General features: G+C 46.1%; 1 protein-coding gene across 4 annotated transcripts in view; it reads left to right on the forward strand.

Moving 5' to 3' along the window:
• The window catches only part of sei (potassium voltage-gated channel seizure), a 241,461-nt gene that overhangs the window by 141,286 nt on the left and 81,262 nt on the right, over nt 1-18,913 (forward strand). For 2 of the 4 annotated variants that reach the window (XM_089544064.1, XM_089544065.1), the window contains exon 6: nt 10,442-10,513. The exons of the other annotated variants lie outside the window; for them this stretch is intronic. In XM_089544064.1, coding sequence (XP_089400190.1) covers nt 10,442-10,513 — 72 coding nt within the window. The remainder of the gene's footprint in view (nt 1-10,441; nt 10,514-18,913) is intronic. 4 annotated transcript variants of the gene reach the window in all.

Consider the following 18,913-nt stretch of genomic DNA (forward strand, 5'->3'; position numbering starts at 1 on the left):
AATAGCTAGTGCAGGTATGCAGACGTGGTATTGTGCTGCGTAATCATCGACAACGAGAAAACTCCGTCCTCTGCTTTGTATATTCACTGCCCGTATGATTACGCCGGCACACCCAACAGGCAGCTTTGTGGACTCGCACCGCGAGTACACCCACAGTTTTTCTGACCAGCGCCCCGTATCGCTATTTGCGTAAGTGTCTTGAGGTGTCTCAAAAGTTCTATAACCGCTTGGCGTAATTGGTTCGTCGTCTCCAGAAAAAGTATTCGCATGATTCTCGTGCAACTCTGCTCACTTAGTGTCGGTCTTCCTTGCGTTGGAGTATTTTGAGTACCCAAGGAAAACGTCAGAAACGTTGCCCTTCTCGTGAATGTAGCGGCCTTTCGGCCACATTTCATTCTCAGTCCTGAGGGTAAATTTTTAGAATAACCCACTTTCGGAATACGATTTAGTGTGCCTACGCGTTGCGAATGTTCTGCAGCTCAGCTGCCATTTGAGCATGTCTGCACGGAACGATGCAGTGGCCGCGGTTGGAAAAAGTTGAAGGCTCAGCAGCTTGAACGTCATCGGACGACGTGTCCACAGTGCAAATTACTGGTGTACTGAGGACCATTTCATTAAATTTTTGTTCTTAATAAGAATAAATTATATGGGTCTTTCTGTCTGTGTGCATATTTGTCCGACAGTATAAGGCACATTTATTGTACATTAAAAATTTTTTGAACATCAAAAGTGATTTTTTGACATCTAGACTGAAAAGGACTCCGTGATCAGTGTTCAGAAATTAATGGCGGGGCAGCCTACACTGAGGGATACGTGAAAAACTGTGCTGACGCACCGCCTTCGCATGCGAAAATGGCCAAGGTTTCCGCAACCCGCATTTCATTTATTTTTCTGCTTCGTATATTAGTAAAGCCCCGTTTCTGGTTTAAGTAGCTTCTTTTTCATTAGGACATGGTAATCTATCGATGCAGGCCATGATGCAGGCTAACTTCAATCTGTCCCCAGTGTCCCTTTCTTAATGGCATGACTTGGACATTTGTTCAAGACGCCAGAAATCTGTCTCGTCTGTGCTGAGTGAAGCACTGAGACAAGCTAATATGTAGCTTCAGGCCCGCGCAAGGCCCTGCCACGCTTTTTACGGGTACGTGGCGCCATCTGGTGCCGGCCTGATGATCTGCACATGCGTTGTCGTGGCTCGCGGTACACGGTAAGAGGTAGCAGTACGCGCTATGCTAAAAGTACCTAACTCAGAGTTACAGCATAGCCCAACCCGCTGTCCATTACCGTGATCCGCTCCCGCGGGGTGCCACTGCACTAGCGTAGATCGCCTTGAGGGATATGCTTACCGTGTCGGGACCAATCAGCGCGTGCCCACTGGCTGTGAGCAGAAGCGAATCACGGTAGCGGATCGCGAATCGCGGTATGCTATGAATAGAAACTTTTGCCATAGTGCCTACCGCGTGCCGCTCCCTGCCACTGCGCATGAGCAGGTTGCCCCGAGTGTGCCAGATGTCACTTTCCTGTCAACAGCGCGCAAGCCTGCCGAGTCTGGACCAATCAGCATGTGCGTAAGGCGGGGCGCGGTACGCGCTAAGTGGTAGCGTTGCTGCGGGCGCGCTGCTAAAAGTATGTAATATCTAAGGGTTACAAACCGTGTCTCTTGCTACGTGCGCTGTGCTGTTGCAGTTAAATGCCTGTTGCCATTCCCTCGTGCTCCTTTTGTACAGCGTCAGATTATAGTTGCACAGACTTGCGTACGCTGCAGGTTCGCTGGCAATGAAGGAGAGCATTAAAGGCTGGCTCGTGGTAGTAGTGTTACCGTTTACATCAGAGTGAAGTATCAGCAAAGAACTGCACATGCGCACACCTTAATGGGGTTTGACTGTTTTGTCGTAATAGCATCTACGCTGTACCGTCCACTACTGTACGCCGATCACTAATTTTCCTGAAGGCTCGTTCAGATGCAAGGAAATTGAGCGGTTGAGAGCGCGTCACAGCGAAAAATTTTAAATTTTTTGGAACCTTACTGCGCTGTGCAAAGATGCATTGCAGACACAAAGGAAACTGTTCTTTGCAGGAAGTTGTGTAAAGAGATTTCACAAAGACAAGGTTACAACTGTCGAAACCTATAAGAAGAAAGGAAGAAGCTATGAGTGTACCATTTTAGTTTTGATACCGCATTCTATGTCACTCGGTACATACATAGGGGCCACTATATCATCCGAATAGTCCTTTCTTCGTTTCTTTTCACTAAAACAGTCGCATATTAGGTACAGTAACACTTTGGACAGGATTTGGTTAAATATAACTTCACAGGATGGCGCTGCTGACTGCTCGATGTCTTCTGCTATCAGTTTTCCGATAGTGCCTCTGGTCGTAACGCATCAGGCTCAAACATTTTTTTCGTCGCTGCTACGCGCACTATAAAACAGTTTCCACTATGTCGATATTACAGGAACAGCAATATGTGTTTTTCAAGTTATAACTTTACATTTATCGCTTCATAAGTCTCTTAGGCGCGGGGTAAGAGGCTATGTAGAGCACTTGGGCTGCAACCCGTTCCCGATAAACTGTCTTGCACAAGTTGAAACAGATCTTAAATGAGAGCGAGCTTTGCTACTATCGGCCATTTGAAGGCATGGTGAAATTTTCAGTTCCCCTCAGATTCGAGCGTAATTAAATCTATATCATTGTTAATTAGTACACCTACTTCTTTGGAACATATCTTTTCCGCTCCGCTTCTGTCACGACCGAAGACTTAAAAAGAAGAGTTCTGCGCATTTTAATTGAGCCAAACAGCAGCATGTCAGCTGACCGAGCAAATGGACCTCAGTGTGACACTTGCCGCTATCAGGGTAGAGGAAAAAGGTGACAGATTCTCGGCTCCTGCTATGAAGTTTCTTTTCCTAACCTAAAAACAGAGTCTGCAGAAATGATAGCTTATTCCTGGTTATAGTATCGAAGCGGTTCTACTGAACAAAAATGAAGACTACCGTAGAAGGGACTCATTGTAAAATGTAGTGGTCGTTAACCAAGCTCAACCTTTTCGCTCGCAGTGTGCACAGCCAAAATCACATTGCTTTGTGATCACACTGGCCGTTTTTTGTCGGTTTTTTTCTGCTGTGAATATCTGAAGGCGCGTTCCAGGGAATGAGTGAAAGTCGGTTTCGGTGCGCATGGACGATGTTCTCTTTGATCTGATATGATCAGAACACGTGCGCAGTTTCGTAAATAAATCGAATTTGAGAGCGGGTACGTACTCGTAGGTTAGTTTGCACCCGAGATTAAGAGGTACCCTATTTCGACTTGTTATATGCTGCTGTATGGTGTCCAGGTGAGCAGGTGTGCCAACCCGGGGAGGGACGCCCTTCTTCATGACGCAGCGGTGGCTCCCGCCGGCGAAATCCCGTTTCGCACCCGTTTGTTCCGGCCTTTGCTGTGTCTGTGTGAAGCCGATATATATATATATATATATATATATATATATATATATATATATATTTGACTCGACGTTTCGATCGGAAGACCGATCTTTTTCAAGAGTGATTTGTCTTCGCTGATGTTTCCCCTTTTATAGGGATTGGACGCAAAAGAGGTGAGCGAGAAACAGAAATACTTATTTATGTTACTCATTTGGTGCTTACCAGCACTTTATAGGGTAATAAATGACCCAAGCCTGTCTATATAAGGATTAAAACGCGCGCATCTCAGCGGTACGCTTTTTTCTTCGCGCTTTAAGCACGCAGATCTTTTACTTTTTCTTTCTGTGAGGCGGGACTTGACTGTGAATGAAATGAAGGCTTGCGGTAGACTGAAGCTTGCTGACGCGATTTGTTGGCTGGTCACATCCGATCTACCTTGAGCCGCGGGAATGAGCTCGGTGAAGTCAAGGAAACTCACATGTTTTGTCACAGTGACCGAGCGAGCGAAGGTGCATGCAATCACAAAGCAATCCACGGCAGCAGACAGGAATAGGAGGCTTCCCAGTTTTACGCAGGCTTGCGGCCACATCTGAGAAAGCGGGAGCACCGGCCCCAAGAAACGCTAGCACTCTCGGCTGCTTTTGCACTGCACAGCGTAAAATGATTTTCATACGCTAAAAGTGTAGTCCCGTTCGGTTAACTGCTCCTCAAAGTGGCGTTCACGTCACACAAGGCGGAGTGCTGCGTATTCGCGTTAGCTCGATTGCCTAAGCAGTTCGGGACACGGTGGCACAAAAACAACGAAAATTTAGGTCTCTTACTTGACGGTTTTAAGCCATCTATAAGATTCTTTTCTTCACTTTTACCACATAGCACGGGGCCTGTTGCGAACTGCGCTGCTCTAGAGCTGACGGAAATAGACGTAAATAAATTGGCTGTTGTCTCGTAGCTTTAGCGTTTCGTTGCCAAATAGTTTTCTGTTTCAGCCAGCGTATCTAGTGACAGTCAGCACAAAAAGTAACTTTGTGAGCTGAAATTCAGCCTAACAAAAAATAAAACGCAATCGCGTCGAGTAGCAGACTACCAGCAACCGAGCGCCGGACGGAGAACAGCAGCGCCAGTTTTGTTGTCATGAAGTGGAGGCGGGCGGAACCACGCTTTTTTTTCCTTGCCGGTTGGTACACCTACACCTAGCCACCGTAGCTGCTGTGTGCTTGGGAAAACTACGTTATCTAGCCACCCAATAACATCTTCACTGCGCCGATGTCATTAGAAAGATGCTTCAGTAGCGAGTGATTATTCCTCCGGAATGCAGGGGAGCTGGAAGGCTCCAGCGTCAAGTAAGCATCACCTCACATATCGCCGAAGAAGTAGAGCGTGGGCCGGCAAAAATTGCGAAGGGATAGGTACATACCGTATTCAATGGGGTATTATCGTCACATCCGAGCTCCGCTTCAGTACTCGCGCAATTGTTTCCTTGCAAGCTCAACCAACAAATTCTGAGCTATCTGAGTATTTTTGCCGCTATAATGGGCACTAACTATTCGGAATAAATGAAACGCGAACGCGACAGTTGAGACACAGAAAGCGGAATAACAATTTAAGCTGTGCTGCAGTGGTATATTTTTATTTATTAATTTACAATACTGTCGCTCAACTGATAGCCTAGCAGACGGGCAAAAACAGGCTTGTTTTTTTTCGCGTAATGTCACACGTGCGAATAGTACACAAAAATGCAACAGCAAAACGATGAACAAATACAAACAATAAAGTATAAAAAATTCGATAAAAACCAAAGGAGTATAAATTGAACAACAGCGCAGGCACATTTTAGACAAATGCAGTATCGGAAATGTTATGCACAATAACATATCCGTGCGCAATTTCAGTTCTTCTTCTCAGTGCGACATAAAACAAAACCGGGAACAAACATAAGAATCATTAATAATGTCTTGTGGTGAGTTCTAGGCGTCGAAAAGACTGGGATAATGAATTTATCTTTGTTATCGACGAGTTTAATTTATTCAGTAATCTGATTACCCGAGGAAAGGATGAGTACCTGAATGTGTCTTTAGAAAACGATTACTCGGTTAACGCATTCTCATGTTTGTGTCATGTTAACATAGATTGCGAATACGAACTGTACTGGATGATACCAATTTTGTACTGACGATGCAGAATTTACTGAAGGAATTTTAGTCGAACTTGTTTTGCACTCGGCGATAATGTGCCAAGATTAGAGCATGCTATGTGAATCCGGTGAGTCAGGGCGACGATAGTTGCTGGGAATGAACCCACTGCTTTTCTTTGTACGTATTCAAATTTAGCTGTGTTAGCTTGTGTATCCGGGAATCAAATTGTGTTAGCGTATTCTAAAATAGGTCTCATTAATGTTTTGTGGGCGAGAAGCCTAATATTGATTGCAGCGAGCCTTAAGCGCCTTTCTACATAAAACAGCTTTCCTAGCGTAGTAGTTGTAACATCAGTTATGTGTGTTTCCCCTAGAATGGTTTGACGTCAACGTTATTACTAAATATTTCTGTTTTTAAACGTTAGAAAGCGGGGGTTCCAATTGCGATATAGGTGAAGTGAGGGAATTGCCTTTTTTCTTATTATTGTCACTGCCACTGATTCACTGATGTTAATAAACATTTGCTATCGGGAGCACCACTCGGCTAACGTGTTAAGGGATTCAGAAAGAGCGGAAGGTTGCTAAGAAGCATGACGTCGAAGGTATTTTTTGTTGTACCCTGAATACGAGTTCGATCAGTGACAAGTTGCAGTAGGTGGAAATTTAGCATCAGTTCTATTGGCGCTTCTGCAGCTTCTGATGTGTGATGCAGCAATTCACACGTTTAGTAGCACTACGGGCCGCGCTATGATATTTAGAACTTCCAGTTGCAATGACCGATAGATTTGTATTTGGTCTCGATAGCATGTGTCGTTTGCTTTTGCGCGAATGTTGTCATAAAGCGGCGAAGAGTACACACTGAAGACACTTATTTTGTAGCTGGTATACTGCGCGTCGTTTGTTCAGTTGGGTGCTAACAACTTCCTTAATACCATGTTCTTAGCATAAATATATGCAGTAATGTGGCTGTACAAACGTAGAAAGAAGCTGCTAAAGTAAAACAAAAAACGTTGACTGGTGGCGCCGTCTACACAGCAAATCATGCACTTTCGAACGCACCTCGGATAAACTGAATCGATCAATATTCGCTCCGGTTCGGCTCGCGTTCGCGAGGTGGCGCCAAGAACTCCACGAGAGCATCGCCTTGCACTAAGCCAATATGGTAGAAAGCTTTTCCTCAAGCGCTGTGTTCTTGTGCTGCCCGTATCTGATGCACACGAACCGGGGCCCACTTTTCGGCAGTGATCTTGTATCGACCTTTTCTGGGTCAGGTTTAGCGCCTTGATTTAAGTGCGGTCCCGCGCACCAAGGAACGGATTCCAACTTCGTGAATCCGTGCCACGCGCACAAAAAGAAAGGCGGCAACGTGGGACCACGTTTATACGGGAACAGGAACCAGGCCGCGATCCACCTGAGAAGGGTCACGCATGGTGCATGCAAATCTAGATAAGTTCACAGTGGGCTTCAGACGGACCAACCGTGCCGCGGGCTGGATGGTCATATACAGGGCGCAGCACTTTCCACGGGCAGCGTTGTTTCATCTCTGGTGTTTTGTGAAATGCTCTTGTGTGTAACGGTGTTTCTTTTTCAGCGGTTACCAGCCTCCATCGTACTTGCGACTCAGAGTAATGGTCGTTCCTCTTTCTTTTCGTAACTGCTGTGTGCGGTGCTTTCGGATGGCGAAGGAATTTTATCGGCAGAACCAAAATCCTGAGTTTCCCTGCCGCACATACTGCTTGGTTTATAGCTTTCTACTGAAGTATCCTATTTTTTTTTTTTTTTTGTGGTGACAGAGAAATGAAAACAAACTGCTACCACCTTACAGATATTTTTTTTTCGATGTCGCTTGCATTTTAGAACACGTTCTAAAAGAGATGGCCGAATTTATTTTTGAAAAAAACTATTGTCAGGGCAGGTTCCACTGTCATGTTCAGTGGAAAACTAGGTCATCTCCTAGAAGCAGATATAAATCGTTAAATAATTTTTGAGGCTGCAGCCGCATCGACGGAACTGCTCATTTTTATGGTTGTATATACTGTTACTTGCCCCATACACATAATAAATATATGAATTGAGAAAACTGGGTCCGTCATTAGCATGGCGTGAAAGTGACGATGATTGGATTCCGGCGCTGACGCATTTTGTAGTGCACACTTGGTGGCGCTTAAAGAGGTTTGTATGATGAATTCGCCTTTTGCGCTTTATAGATGTGCCGCTGTTACTGGGAGTATTTTTGCCAGATTGTAGTAGGAAGCAAGCGGATCAGTGTGCACGTTCCTCATGACATGCGCTAAGGCCATCATCATGGCGCATAGCTCAATTCGGCTTTTGCAGTTCTGTACAAAGACACGTTAATTACTTACGTGGAAAGTGATATTAAATGGCTCTAAATTAGTGTCAATGCACTCTCCTATGGAGATACTTCAAAGTATAGGAAGTTGAAAGTACTTGCTCCTCAGAGTTCGCTCAAACGCTGAAGGCCTTCAAGGCAGAGTGGTACAGATACTTCTGTGCTGTTGAGAAGATGGTGAGAGGGAGAAAGAAAAACAAGTAACTTACGTGCTCTTTGAATATTGCTACGGTTGTCTCAAGAAAACCTCGTGTTCATCCGTCATCGCGGCTTGCGGTTCCCCGAAAGTAATACTGACTGAGAAAATTGGGATGGCATATTAGTGTAGCCTCTGCAGCTTGAGCTCTTGCATTGATGTTTCCTGAGCTAGTTGTATTTGTTGGCTTAGAATTGTCAACAGTAGTGATTTGTGCACTTCGCTGCGAACAAAAAGCCGTATGACGGGACCTATGAGGCGCCATTTTCCAAAGCTTGTGGTTGCCACTCTGGAAACCTCTCAGAGAAGGCGAAATGTTCATTGAATAATGATGGTGCAAGTGTTCTTGTCATTCTTAGTGTGCTAAGAAGATGCCATTGTGTTGGTAGGAACGGAGCTTGCTGAAGTAAACGAGAAAGAATAAACCTGAGTACTGAAGTCATTCCAGTCCTTGTACCCGGCCACATTTAGCGGGCACACTCGAGCGCATGGTTCTGCGGCTCGCTCAATTCGTGTGCAGGTGTCTGGCGGACTATTACATTGTCATGTTTCTAGCCCCCTGTGTTGTTTCGCTGTCCACAGGGGGCTAGAGACACAGCTGGCGCCGCATGATGGGCAAAAACATGCGCTCAAGCGTTTTAGTTAAGTGTGATCGGCACTGTACACGTTATAAACTTTCATGATTTCGTGACACTTGCATCCGCGTGATTGTGGCAGCATAGAGCCTCAGGCTAACGACACTAGAGGGAAACCTGGCGCTACTATTTGCTGGAGCCACCACCTTGGGAATCGAGGGAAGTTACCATTATTATTTTCAGCCCTGGCGCACCTACTGGAGGAGAAATGCCTCTCTATTTTGTCTACCATATCTCAGCGAATATCTTTATTTCTTCCTACTTGACGCTTTACTGTGGCGAGCTACGTTTCTCTTTGCTCACAATCCACTTTGTCATATTAACAGACTACTAGGTTCATGCTCTGTCCATATCCTCTTCTTAATTTTCGCTAGAATATCACTGACTCGAGTTTCTAATCTAATCAGCCCTGCTCTCTTGCTCTCACTTGATGTTTCCCCTGTCACCTTCCTTTACATATGTGCTGTCGCTCTCCTTAATCCAATTCGTTTTCTTTTTTGTTATCCTCCCAAGTTCATCTCGTAGTGTGCGGCACAATTATTGCGTACTTTATTTGGAAGGATATCGGTAACCTAATCTACATGGCTTGAAAGTTCCTGCCAACAACACTTCCGCGCATTTGAATTTTATTCTCAGTTTTTTTTTCTCATGGTCCTCATTTGCGAGCACTATATCGGCTAGTTGAAAGTCATTGTGAAGCGTTTTGATATTGAGCTTTGAATGCGGAGAGCAGGGTTTTTCGCTCTAATAAGACTCTTAATTGGGCTATAAGTTCCCTAGTATATACATCTTGACAGCAAATAACTTTTCTGGCCTCGGGTTCATAGCCACAGTTCCACACGGACCTTAACATAGTTGGATTTGAGGCTTCTTACGACTTCATATTCTAGACCTTTCGGGGAAAGCTTGTCAGCATAAGATATGTATTACCGGCCGCTGAGTTACTTTACTCTCCACAAGGTATTACTTTATAGCTTTCAAATGCATTCAAGGTGACTTTCTGCTCGAGAGCAACGAAGAAGCTGCTCCGGTTAGTAGCGCTGCTGAAACATTACCTAAACACAGGAACGTGTGTAGAATCAGTGATAATTTCCGGTGAGGCACAGCATGTAAACGGTTTAACAAATAGATAGTTGTTTAAAACAGAGTGTTGATGGCGCCTTCAACTTCCGGAAGAATTCGTCGAAAACGAGTGCTACATCGCAAGATAAGAAAACCTATTAGAAGCAGACAAGAAGGCAAAAATGTTCGAAGCGAACTTCAAGATTCATCCACTTTGTACCACTCCTTGGGTGGCTGAGCGATAGCGGCGCCAGGCTTCCCGCTGTGGGGCGTTCCGTGAAAGTCATTAAAATGAATCCCGGTTGGCCTCCGGTGAATCGGTATGAAAACTATCTTACAATACAGGCCTTTGTTTTCACAACGACATGGCAGTATGATACGACGCTGTTGCCTAACGCATTTGTTCTTCCAAGTATGGCACGCGTCAGGAAGCGGCCCGCTGCCTGAGTGTGCTGGGATTGGGTTTGCAATAACCTTCTGTTGTTCTTGCAGTGGGAGAACAGGCATGCAAAAAAAAAAGTGAAATTAAAGAAAATTAAGAAAGGAAGCAAGGAAAGAGAGTGGAAGAGCGGAACTGGTAGAGCAGGGAGCTTTGTACAGTGTCCGCGCACGTGTGCTGATGGCGACGCGGCGCCTGTCTCGCAGCGCAAGCAGTCTCGGGTTCCGCTGGACCGGGGTCGGCCTCCCCAGAGCACCTTGCAAATCCTCAAGGGATTCGTTAGTATCTCACCCTGCTGCTGCTGATGCTGCATCCCTCCAGCGGTCGCGCCGCACGCCGCAGTCACACACCTGCCACGTGTCCTCACCCCCATCTCTCCAACCCAATCCCACTGCGCCTCCTCCACTTACCCTTCAACCCCATCACGCATTTACTTTTTGTTTCCATCCCTAGAATATGTGAGTAATGCCTCGCAGTAGCGGAGATGTCATATTGTTCCGACGCTAACTTCTAGAATTTAAGTGTATTTAGTTTAGTGAAACTTGTCTGCAGAAAAACGGAAAAATGTATACGGGTACGTATGCTTACAAGCTATCTACTTGCATGTTTCGCTCGGAGAACGCTTTCTTAGTAAGTGCTCGGCGACACTAAAGCTCAGTTACGCAACTGCCCGCATAGTCGTTGATTATACTTATAAACCCCTAACATAAGCTCCCCATCGGCCGTATACGGAAGTGTAAGGCCACACTGAAGTTCACAGCCACAGAGAAATTGAGGAAGACTGCCGCATTTTACCTTATTAGTACATACTGCCGAAAACACCTGCATTACGTTCGAATGCTTAATATTAGGCACCGTGTTAATAATAACTCCGAGATTCTCCCGATCGCTGCTTGATTTAGTTCCCGACTTCCACAGTGGTCACGCATTCTACAAATTCGCCAACTTCTCGTTAGTCATGAGCTATCTTTTTCGCAAATGACTACGGAACACTTACGAGACGCCTGTATATTAACACAATAGCGTTAAGGCTACCGTTTTATCGAAAATCCGGCGTCAATAGACACCTTTAGCCTACCGTGCACCGTGTTACCGTTACCGGAGTACCGGGAGCCCTCCCACCGCCGGTGAGCACGCGCTGATTGGTCCCAAAGCTGCAGGCGCGCGCGCAGCTGCCGGGTATGTGGCGCCATCTGGCGACGTCTAGGAGATTTGCGCATGCTCATTGGCTGCGCGCGGGCTCCCGGTACTCCGGTACCGGTAACGCCAACACGGTACACGGTTAGCTAAAGGTGTCTATTGTCGTTGTCATCTTCGGCGCTGGGAGTGGAAAATCCCCGCGGAAGCAACCTAAGTGTGTCACCTCGGTCACGTGACCTTGTGGCGTTATCGTAACCTGCCCACCTGACTGTGAGGAAACTGACCACCGTGGCAGGTGGCAGTTGTCATCGCAGCACCTGTCATCGCAGGACAGGGGCGTGTCTTTCCCCCCTATCGCTACCACACAACAGACAGCTTTAATTGTTTCCGGGATTTTCATTAGAGAAAACGCCGGCATTTTCACGGTTCCACGATGCGTCTTCTTCTTTTTAAGCTGGCGGCTAGCGATGCCTTTGAAGGTCATTCAACGAGAAGAATGTTCGTATTCAAAGCTCGATATTTCGTTGTTTGTATGCCTTTTTTGTTGCGCCTTGCAGCGCAGCCTTTAGCATTCAGCGTGTTCACAGAAGTGAAGAACACGCGTTTGTGCCTACCAGAGATGTTGAATAAAGGAAGTAATCGCAGAATGTCGCGGGTAAATAATTTAGATTGCGGCAGTGAAATCATCGCGATGATTTTTTAAGAGTAGAATTTTTTCGCGCAGTCGTGCACACAAAAATCAGATTTTGTGCAATGCAGGTAAAGTTCTATAAACGTGTATACCAAGTCTTCAGCGCGCCTGAAAAGTTAAGTTTCGCCACAAAAACCCTGAACATGCAGCGCTGACAGACGAGAGACGAAGGAAAGACGGGACATACAGGACGCTCTCGTCTCGTCAAACCAACTTGCCCAGCAACACACCCTCACAAAAATTGTTGCGTGGGCTGTCGCAACATTGGATATTTCGTGCACCGCGCAGCGCTTTTCTGGTTTTGCAGATAACTTCGCGGACGCTGTTTGCCATTTGTTCTCCTAAACACTGCTGTCGTAGTCGACAGCCGCAAACGCTTATTAGTGCGCGCGGTCGGAGCAGCATATGCAATGCAACTAAGATGCCAGGTTAGAGGCTTGTCGTTACTGGCTCAAACACTTGAAAGAAATAGAAAAGAGTGGTAGGAACAGAAAAAAAATATGAAAGAAAGAAAGAAATAGGAGAGAGAGAAAGATAGATAAGACTAGATAAACGAAGGAGGCGAGAAATCAGGAAATAACTAAATAAAAGAATATAAAATAACTAAGAGAAGTAGATAAAAATGGAAGAAATAGGCAAACTTCGCTAAAACTCGCGGAACTTCGATCTGTCAGAAGTAGTCAATTCACCGGCCGTCTCATCATCACTAAGTTCGCAAGATGTGCCGAGGAGTGGCAAGTCGTGCGAGCAACACACTCGAACATGAGCTATTGTTCCCCTTTCCTTTGCCCATTTTAGGCTTGTTTATAGGATTATTTTTAGGATTGTTTCTTGTGTTGCGCTAACTTTTTTCACAAACTATGCACCAATTCGCCCAGCAACAAGCTTTACTTGATTAGGCTTCTAAGCCACCCTTAACCTCCCTTCCTCCCGGCCCTCCCTCTTTCCTGTTCTGCCGTGCGGCGCGCGCTGCTGTTCGCTGTTGCAAGCTCGGTGTGTCACGTGGTCTCGTCTGCCTGTGCTCTGCCCGTGCAGTGTGCACCCTGCGGGCCAGGGAGGCAGCGCTCGTCGCTGTGCGTTGTGTGTGTGTGTGTTCGTCTGTCGTGCTGTGCACTAGCTTCTTGCATGCTGCTCTTCAGGAGGGGCTGGGAATATGCTCAAATGAATCAGGGAGGAGGAAAACAAAGAAAAGAACCCACCCATCGTCCGAGCTGACTTGGACCTCCGACCACGTCTGGGGAGCCTTCTTGCAGCTAGAAACCAGAGATACCAAAGAGCTGTCTAAAGACGCTTTCGGCGGGAGTGTCCGGATTTTAAGCAACTATACTCTTAGCTACGGGAGCAGTGATCCTTAAACAATGGTGCAAGTAGCGTTTTCAGGACTTTCTCGCTTTTCTGCCTCCAGTGCTTGACTTCAGAGGTTTTTTTCATCGTGGTTTGAAAATATTTCATATCCGCTGCGGCGAAAAAAGCTACTTTCTGTGCAAATTTCAAAACGACAAAGTCGATCTTACTTGAACTGAATTCAGTCCGTCATCCATCACCATTTCCGATGCCAAAAGGAACAGGTGATACGATGACACCTCGCTGAAGCAGTGGCCGCCCTTGACGCTTTGGAAACTTCCGAACATATTTCATTCCTTATTTTCTTTTTAATTATTATTACTATTATGGTAACGCGAAAAAAACAAACAAAAAAACCTGTTCAGGGCTTTTCCAGAAGACTGGCGCATTATATCGAGTCTTTACCGCGCATTTATGTGATCGTGTCGCTGTACATTTCCTGCGCGATGCACGCACCCTTTTTTAGTCGAACATGCAGATAAATTTTGTCCAGTTTCTCCAATTTTCGTCGCACTGTTGTCACTAATTCTCTTAATACACATGGTCCTCACCTGACCTTCAAGCAGGAGCAATGCCTCGCATTCAGAACTCACTTTTGCGTCACTATTTCATGTTTCGTGCCACAATATCCTCAAAAAAACGTTTTTTTTTTTGGAATTGCAGAGAGGTCAACAGCAAACTTCGTCATTGGATATTTCATTTCAAATCGATCAGTTGATGGTAGTGCGCCTGGCGATTTTGCGTATCCGGCTTTGGGGGGTTACCGTGTAGTACCTTGGTCGCTTCGTGGGGTCACGTACAGCTGTCGGAGAGTTATGTCGCTTCATCTGTTGACGTCTGCTTGCCGACTTGCTGCATCTGAAATTCGCCTCCATCCGCGGCAGGTCAGTCGTTATAACGTACGAAGTTTTTTTAATGCGGAAATAAGTTCCTGGGCTTATCCCTAGCAAGATTTCTTTAGACAGTCTATAGACTACCCATTGAATTCAGTCAATAGAGTCTGTAGACTTTCTATAGACAAATGCTATGGACTAGTCTATATATATTAAAAATGCTATGGACAGGGTGCATACAATCAATAGATTTATGGCCACACTTTTTCTAACTTCTGTCTATAGGCGGATTATAGACTATGAATAAACACGAGCAAACACCTCAGGAAGGCAATAGAGTATATATGAAGTCAATTAAAAGTCCATAGACTATTTTTATGAGGAATAATTCAGACCTATTGTGTATGCAGTTTTGTTCTTGCTCTTGAGTCTAAGCTCAATGAATAATGATGTCATTTTAAAAGGACACTGAGGGAAACTCAAGCCGATTTTCATTTATCGCAAAAATCGATCGCTTGCTTAAGTTTACACTCGACCGGCAGCAAAAGAAGATCATTGAGAAAATTGAATTGTAAAATTTTTCCGACGCTTGATTAAAACCCGTGAAGAGTCCACCAGATAGGACTCCGTGATCACCGTTTTGAAGTGAATGGAGGCGTAGCCTAGCCTCTAGGATCCAGGCTCAAAAAAATTCAGGATCGACGCACTGCAGTTCAGTTGTGAAGTCGGTCTGTGATGGTGACACCTGTATTTTGTTGCTTAGTCTTTTTTTTCTGCATTTAATCCGCCTTCAGCGTTCCTTCTAGTGGACACGTTATATACAGCCACATACAAGGTACGCTTCGTATTTGGCTACGCAGATTGTAGTGTAGGTTATTCATGTTCTTCAGGAGAGCTTGGACGAATGGGAAGTCGAAGAAGATTTAGTAGACGTAGCAGAGGAAAATAGCCTCGATATAATATACAGCTTTCCATGGGAATGAATGAAGCAATCAATGAAACTTGGAACTCTCCTGAGACCAGGAAGAAGGAAAGACAAGCACGATAACCCACCATGTTTTCTGTTGTCGCCCTAGCAAGCTGGAAGGAGACGATATAGTCTAATTTTGTCTAGGTCGGTTTAAATCAAGAATTAGAAGAAATATAAAAAAATAAGCAATCGCAATTAGTGCAGTCGAAGGGGAAAGTTTGTCGTAATAGCTGCATTGAGATTGTCGCGGGTGAGGTTGCAAACTTCTTTTTTTAAATTCTACGGATACTTTCTTTTTATGCATGGTTAGCTTAAGGCGCGCGGATTACTCATTTAGTTTAAATGCCATTCTGCCGGCAAAACCACAGGCTTAATGACGTAAACAACTGCGCTCACTTCCTAATTGCGCAAAGAGATAACGCTTCCAGGAAAAGCAACCCGATGTCTCATTACTTGTGAGTGCTTGCCTGTCGTAAATATATAGCGCGCGCTGTTTTCATCCGGGGGGATATTAGAGCGGCGAATATGCCGTCGCCGCCGCGTTATTATTGCCGCCGGCGGTGCTGGGTGTGCGACATTTCTCGCTGTTTCTTCCATTTTTGCCTTTGGCAAAAGAGAGATTACACGGCCAATAGTGCCCTGCGCGCGGAGCGGAGTCGAGCTCGGGTGCTGCGTTTTGTGCCAAGGAAGGAAACTCGCTTGAATGCGGGCGTATATATATCTCCGTCAGGGACGGCCACAATTTAGGGCCTTTCTCAGTTGTGGCGGAGGCGTCGCGTGCATTCTTTCGCTGGAATCTGCCGTCCGGTCCGCGACGTTTGTTTTTCTTGCCCAGCACACGCAGGCGGCCGAGGGAACAAAAATTGAGTCTCTCTCGAAGAACTGCGGACGCTCGAGGCGCCGGCGAGACAGCCGTGTATGCAGGACGGCTGCTTATTGAAAGGACGCCGAGCGCGCCAAAAGCGACTGTGGCAGTCCTGAAAGAAACTGTTCCAATTTAAGTAAGGAGTCGCCTGGACGAAAAAAAGAAAAAACGCCGAGAGAAGCGGAAAGCAGAGTAGGCGTGGTCCAAACTCAAGCCCCTCGTCAAGCATGCGGCAAAAGTAAGGCGCGTCCTTTTCGACTTTCCCGACGTCGTCGTGAGCAGTGCACATGCCACGTGATGGCCGTCCATTATATGCGTGGCCGATCAAGCTAGAAAAGAAGACGAGGACCAAGCAGAGGGAGGGAAAGAGGCAGCCCGAGGACATCATCTTCATCATCATCATCACAGAGAGAAGAAAAGGTTCAGGCGAACCCGCCTCGCTGTCGACTACTCGGCAAGCGTGGAATTCAGCCACACGCCACTACCTGGTCTTCTCAGGGACTCATGCACTGACGCCAGTGGCTCGCTAACCAGCTTTTATCGAGACTTTCCAGCTCACCAGTCCCTAGGAGGATAGCAGACGGAAACGATGTCTGTTCGTTATAATTAGCGAAGACGAAGGGTACCCCGAAACATAAGTGCCGGACCGCAATTAGATTTATTCAGGCCTTTGTTCCGCTACCGCTCTCTTTCGTCTCTTTTTCGTTGAAGATACTTGACGGAAGCGGGGCACTTTTGCGGCTTCTCGCGTCGTCATCGCCTCCTATATCCTGACCGCTGAAGGAACGCGGCGTACCTCTGGCTTTTCAGTGATGTTGACGGTGTGCTTTTAACCGGCAATGTGCTAGCTTGCGGACTGTTTATGCCACTGGCATTACGAAAATGCTGAAGTTCAAGCCAGCACCCTCACAGTGACGCAAGTCACCACGATGGTCGAACTCCGTGTGTCATGACTTAATTTCTCTCCTCGGCAAAAAAAAAAAATGAAAAAATAAAAAATAAAGGTGCAGTTGGAGCTCGCTGCATGCGATTTGCGTCGTTTGTGGGCAAGCCGGTATATGTCGATTACCTGCCAGGTAGCAATCACTTCCGGCGACAGCTCGAGTCGGGCTGGTTCGTGCCATTGTTAGCTGTCAACCGTATTTAGATGCACTTAGCTGCATTGTCCCGCGTTCGCGCTGAAGCCGCTTGCTATGGGTATTCGGAGCACAGGGAAAAAACACTTTCCATAGTCTTCGCTTCAGCACTCAAGATTTCTTCTAATTATTCGGGCGAGTAGTTGCCACACCCTGTGGGCCGAAAACAGTGAGCTGAAAAATGCAGAATAAATAAGCAAAAGCGACATATAGGCAGCAGAAAAATGGTATGTATTAGCGCTGCTCGCATTGAGCTGGTTTTTTGGGGAGTCAGACCTCCTGATCTGAAGCTTATAGGAAATATTCACAACCAGCAGATATCGACCGCTTTTGTACAAACCCGTTTCCTCATAATTTCTTTACGCACAAGGCAACCTCTGGCCTAAATAAAAGGTTATTTTCCTAGTGGCTTTGAGAACACAGGTTCTTTTTTTTTCTGTCCCTTGCATCGCTGGGAAATATAATATGAGGGCGCAGTTGTTATAAACCCCCGGATGGTGGGTTTATAACTCTGGGTTAATTTAGATCCGCTGGGCTGATTTAACTTGCGCTGACATCACAGCACACGGCCGCTTTTGTATTTCTCCTCAATCGAAATACGGCTGATGCGAGCGGTATCGAATCCGCGATCTTGGCATGAGCAGCCGAACGCCAAAGCCGCTGGGCCACCGCGACGGGTCGAGGCGGGTCGAATGTAAATTTGCTTCCTCGCCTTCATAGCCATTATTCAATTATTAAGTCATTTGTATAAAGCTGATGACTGCGTCGTCCGTAAGACTAAGAGTTTCGGAAACGAAGGGCATTGATGCTAATGAATCACAGCTTTCCGTAAAGTTACGTCACAACCCGCGTCAGTCCTCGGCAGTGAAGCAGCTTACTCGCATGCGGGATTATTAAGATCAGTGGACACCGCTCAAGTCAGGTAGTTTTACGACCATTTCGCGTTTCTTTTGAACGAAAAACAAATGCGCGCGCAGTCACCATTGCGGATGTTTCGAACACAACGCACCTCAGCCGCCCACCCCTTGAGGGCGCTCCTTCAAATAAAGTTCTCTTACTTCCTCTCTGCGATTTGTCGGTGCCTACTAACGACGCGCAAGTATGTCGTGAATGAATTTACGGCTTTTTTTTTTTCGGTCCGGTCATGACCTTCGTTCGGATTCAGGTCTCGTCGGGATTTTCACTTTCTAATAAGGTCTCTTCAATGACGCGCGCGCACAGTAATCTAATATTCATTTCCGCAGGTACCTTCGTTCTCACACCTGCCTGGCTGAAAATGTGCATTCAAAGCAGGCTGCTCATTAACGTATGCGCAGAAGAACGCGTTTTTCTTGGAGATGCGTGGAAAAGCAATCACGTCAACGGTAATATATGCCAGTAGGCGTGGCGCAAAAGAAGCTTCGTGTTACTATCTGAAGAGCTTCTACTTAATTCAGTAGTTCGCTCTTGCTTCTGCCGGCCATGTCAGCGCCATCTCAAGTTTGAAAATAGACCTTCTATTTCTCTCTGATTTCCGAGCATGAAGTGCGCTTCCTTTTGCATTACGGAAAGGAGCCAGTCTAGTTGGTACGTGATTATAGTGAAAACAGCGTGCGAAAAATTGGACAGAGAAGAGAAGAAACACAGACATAGGCGCTGACTAACAACGGAAGGTTTATTGCAGTGCCTGCAATAAATGAAGCTTTTTTTTTTTTGTCAA

The sequence above is a fragment of the Amblyomma mixtum genome, chromosome 5, assembly GCF_055824585.1.
Source record: "Amblyomma mixtum isolate Tamu chromosome 5, ASM5582458v1, whole genome shotgun sequence".
In the NCBI taxonomy this organism is placed as follows: Eukaryota; Metazoa; Arthropoda; class Arachnida; order Ixodida; family Ixodidae; genus Amblyomma; species Amblyomma mixtum.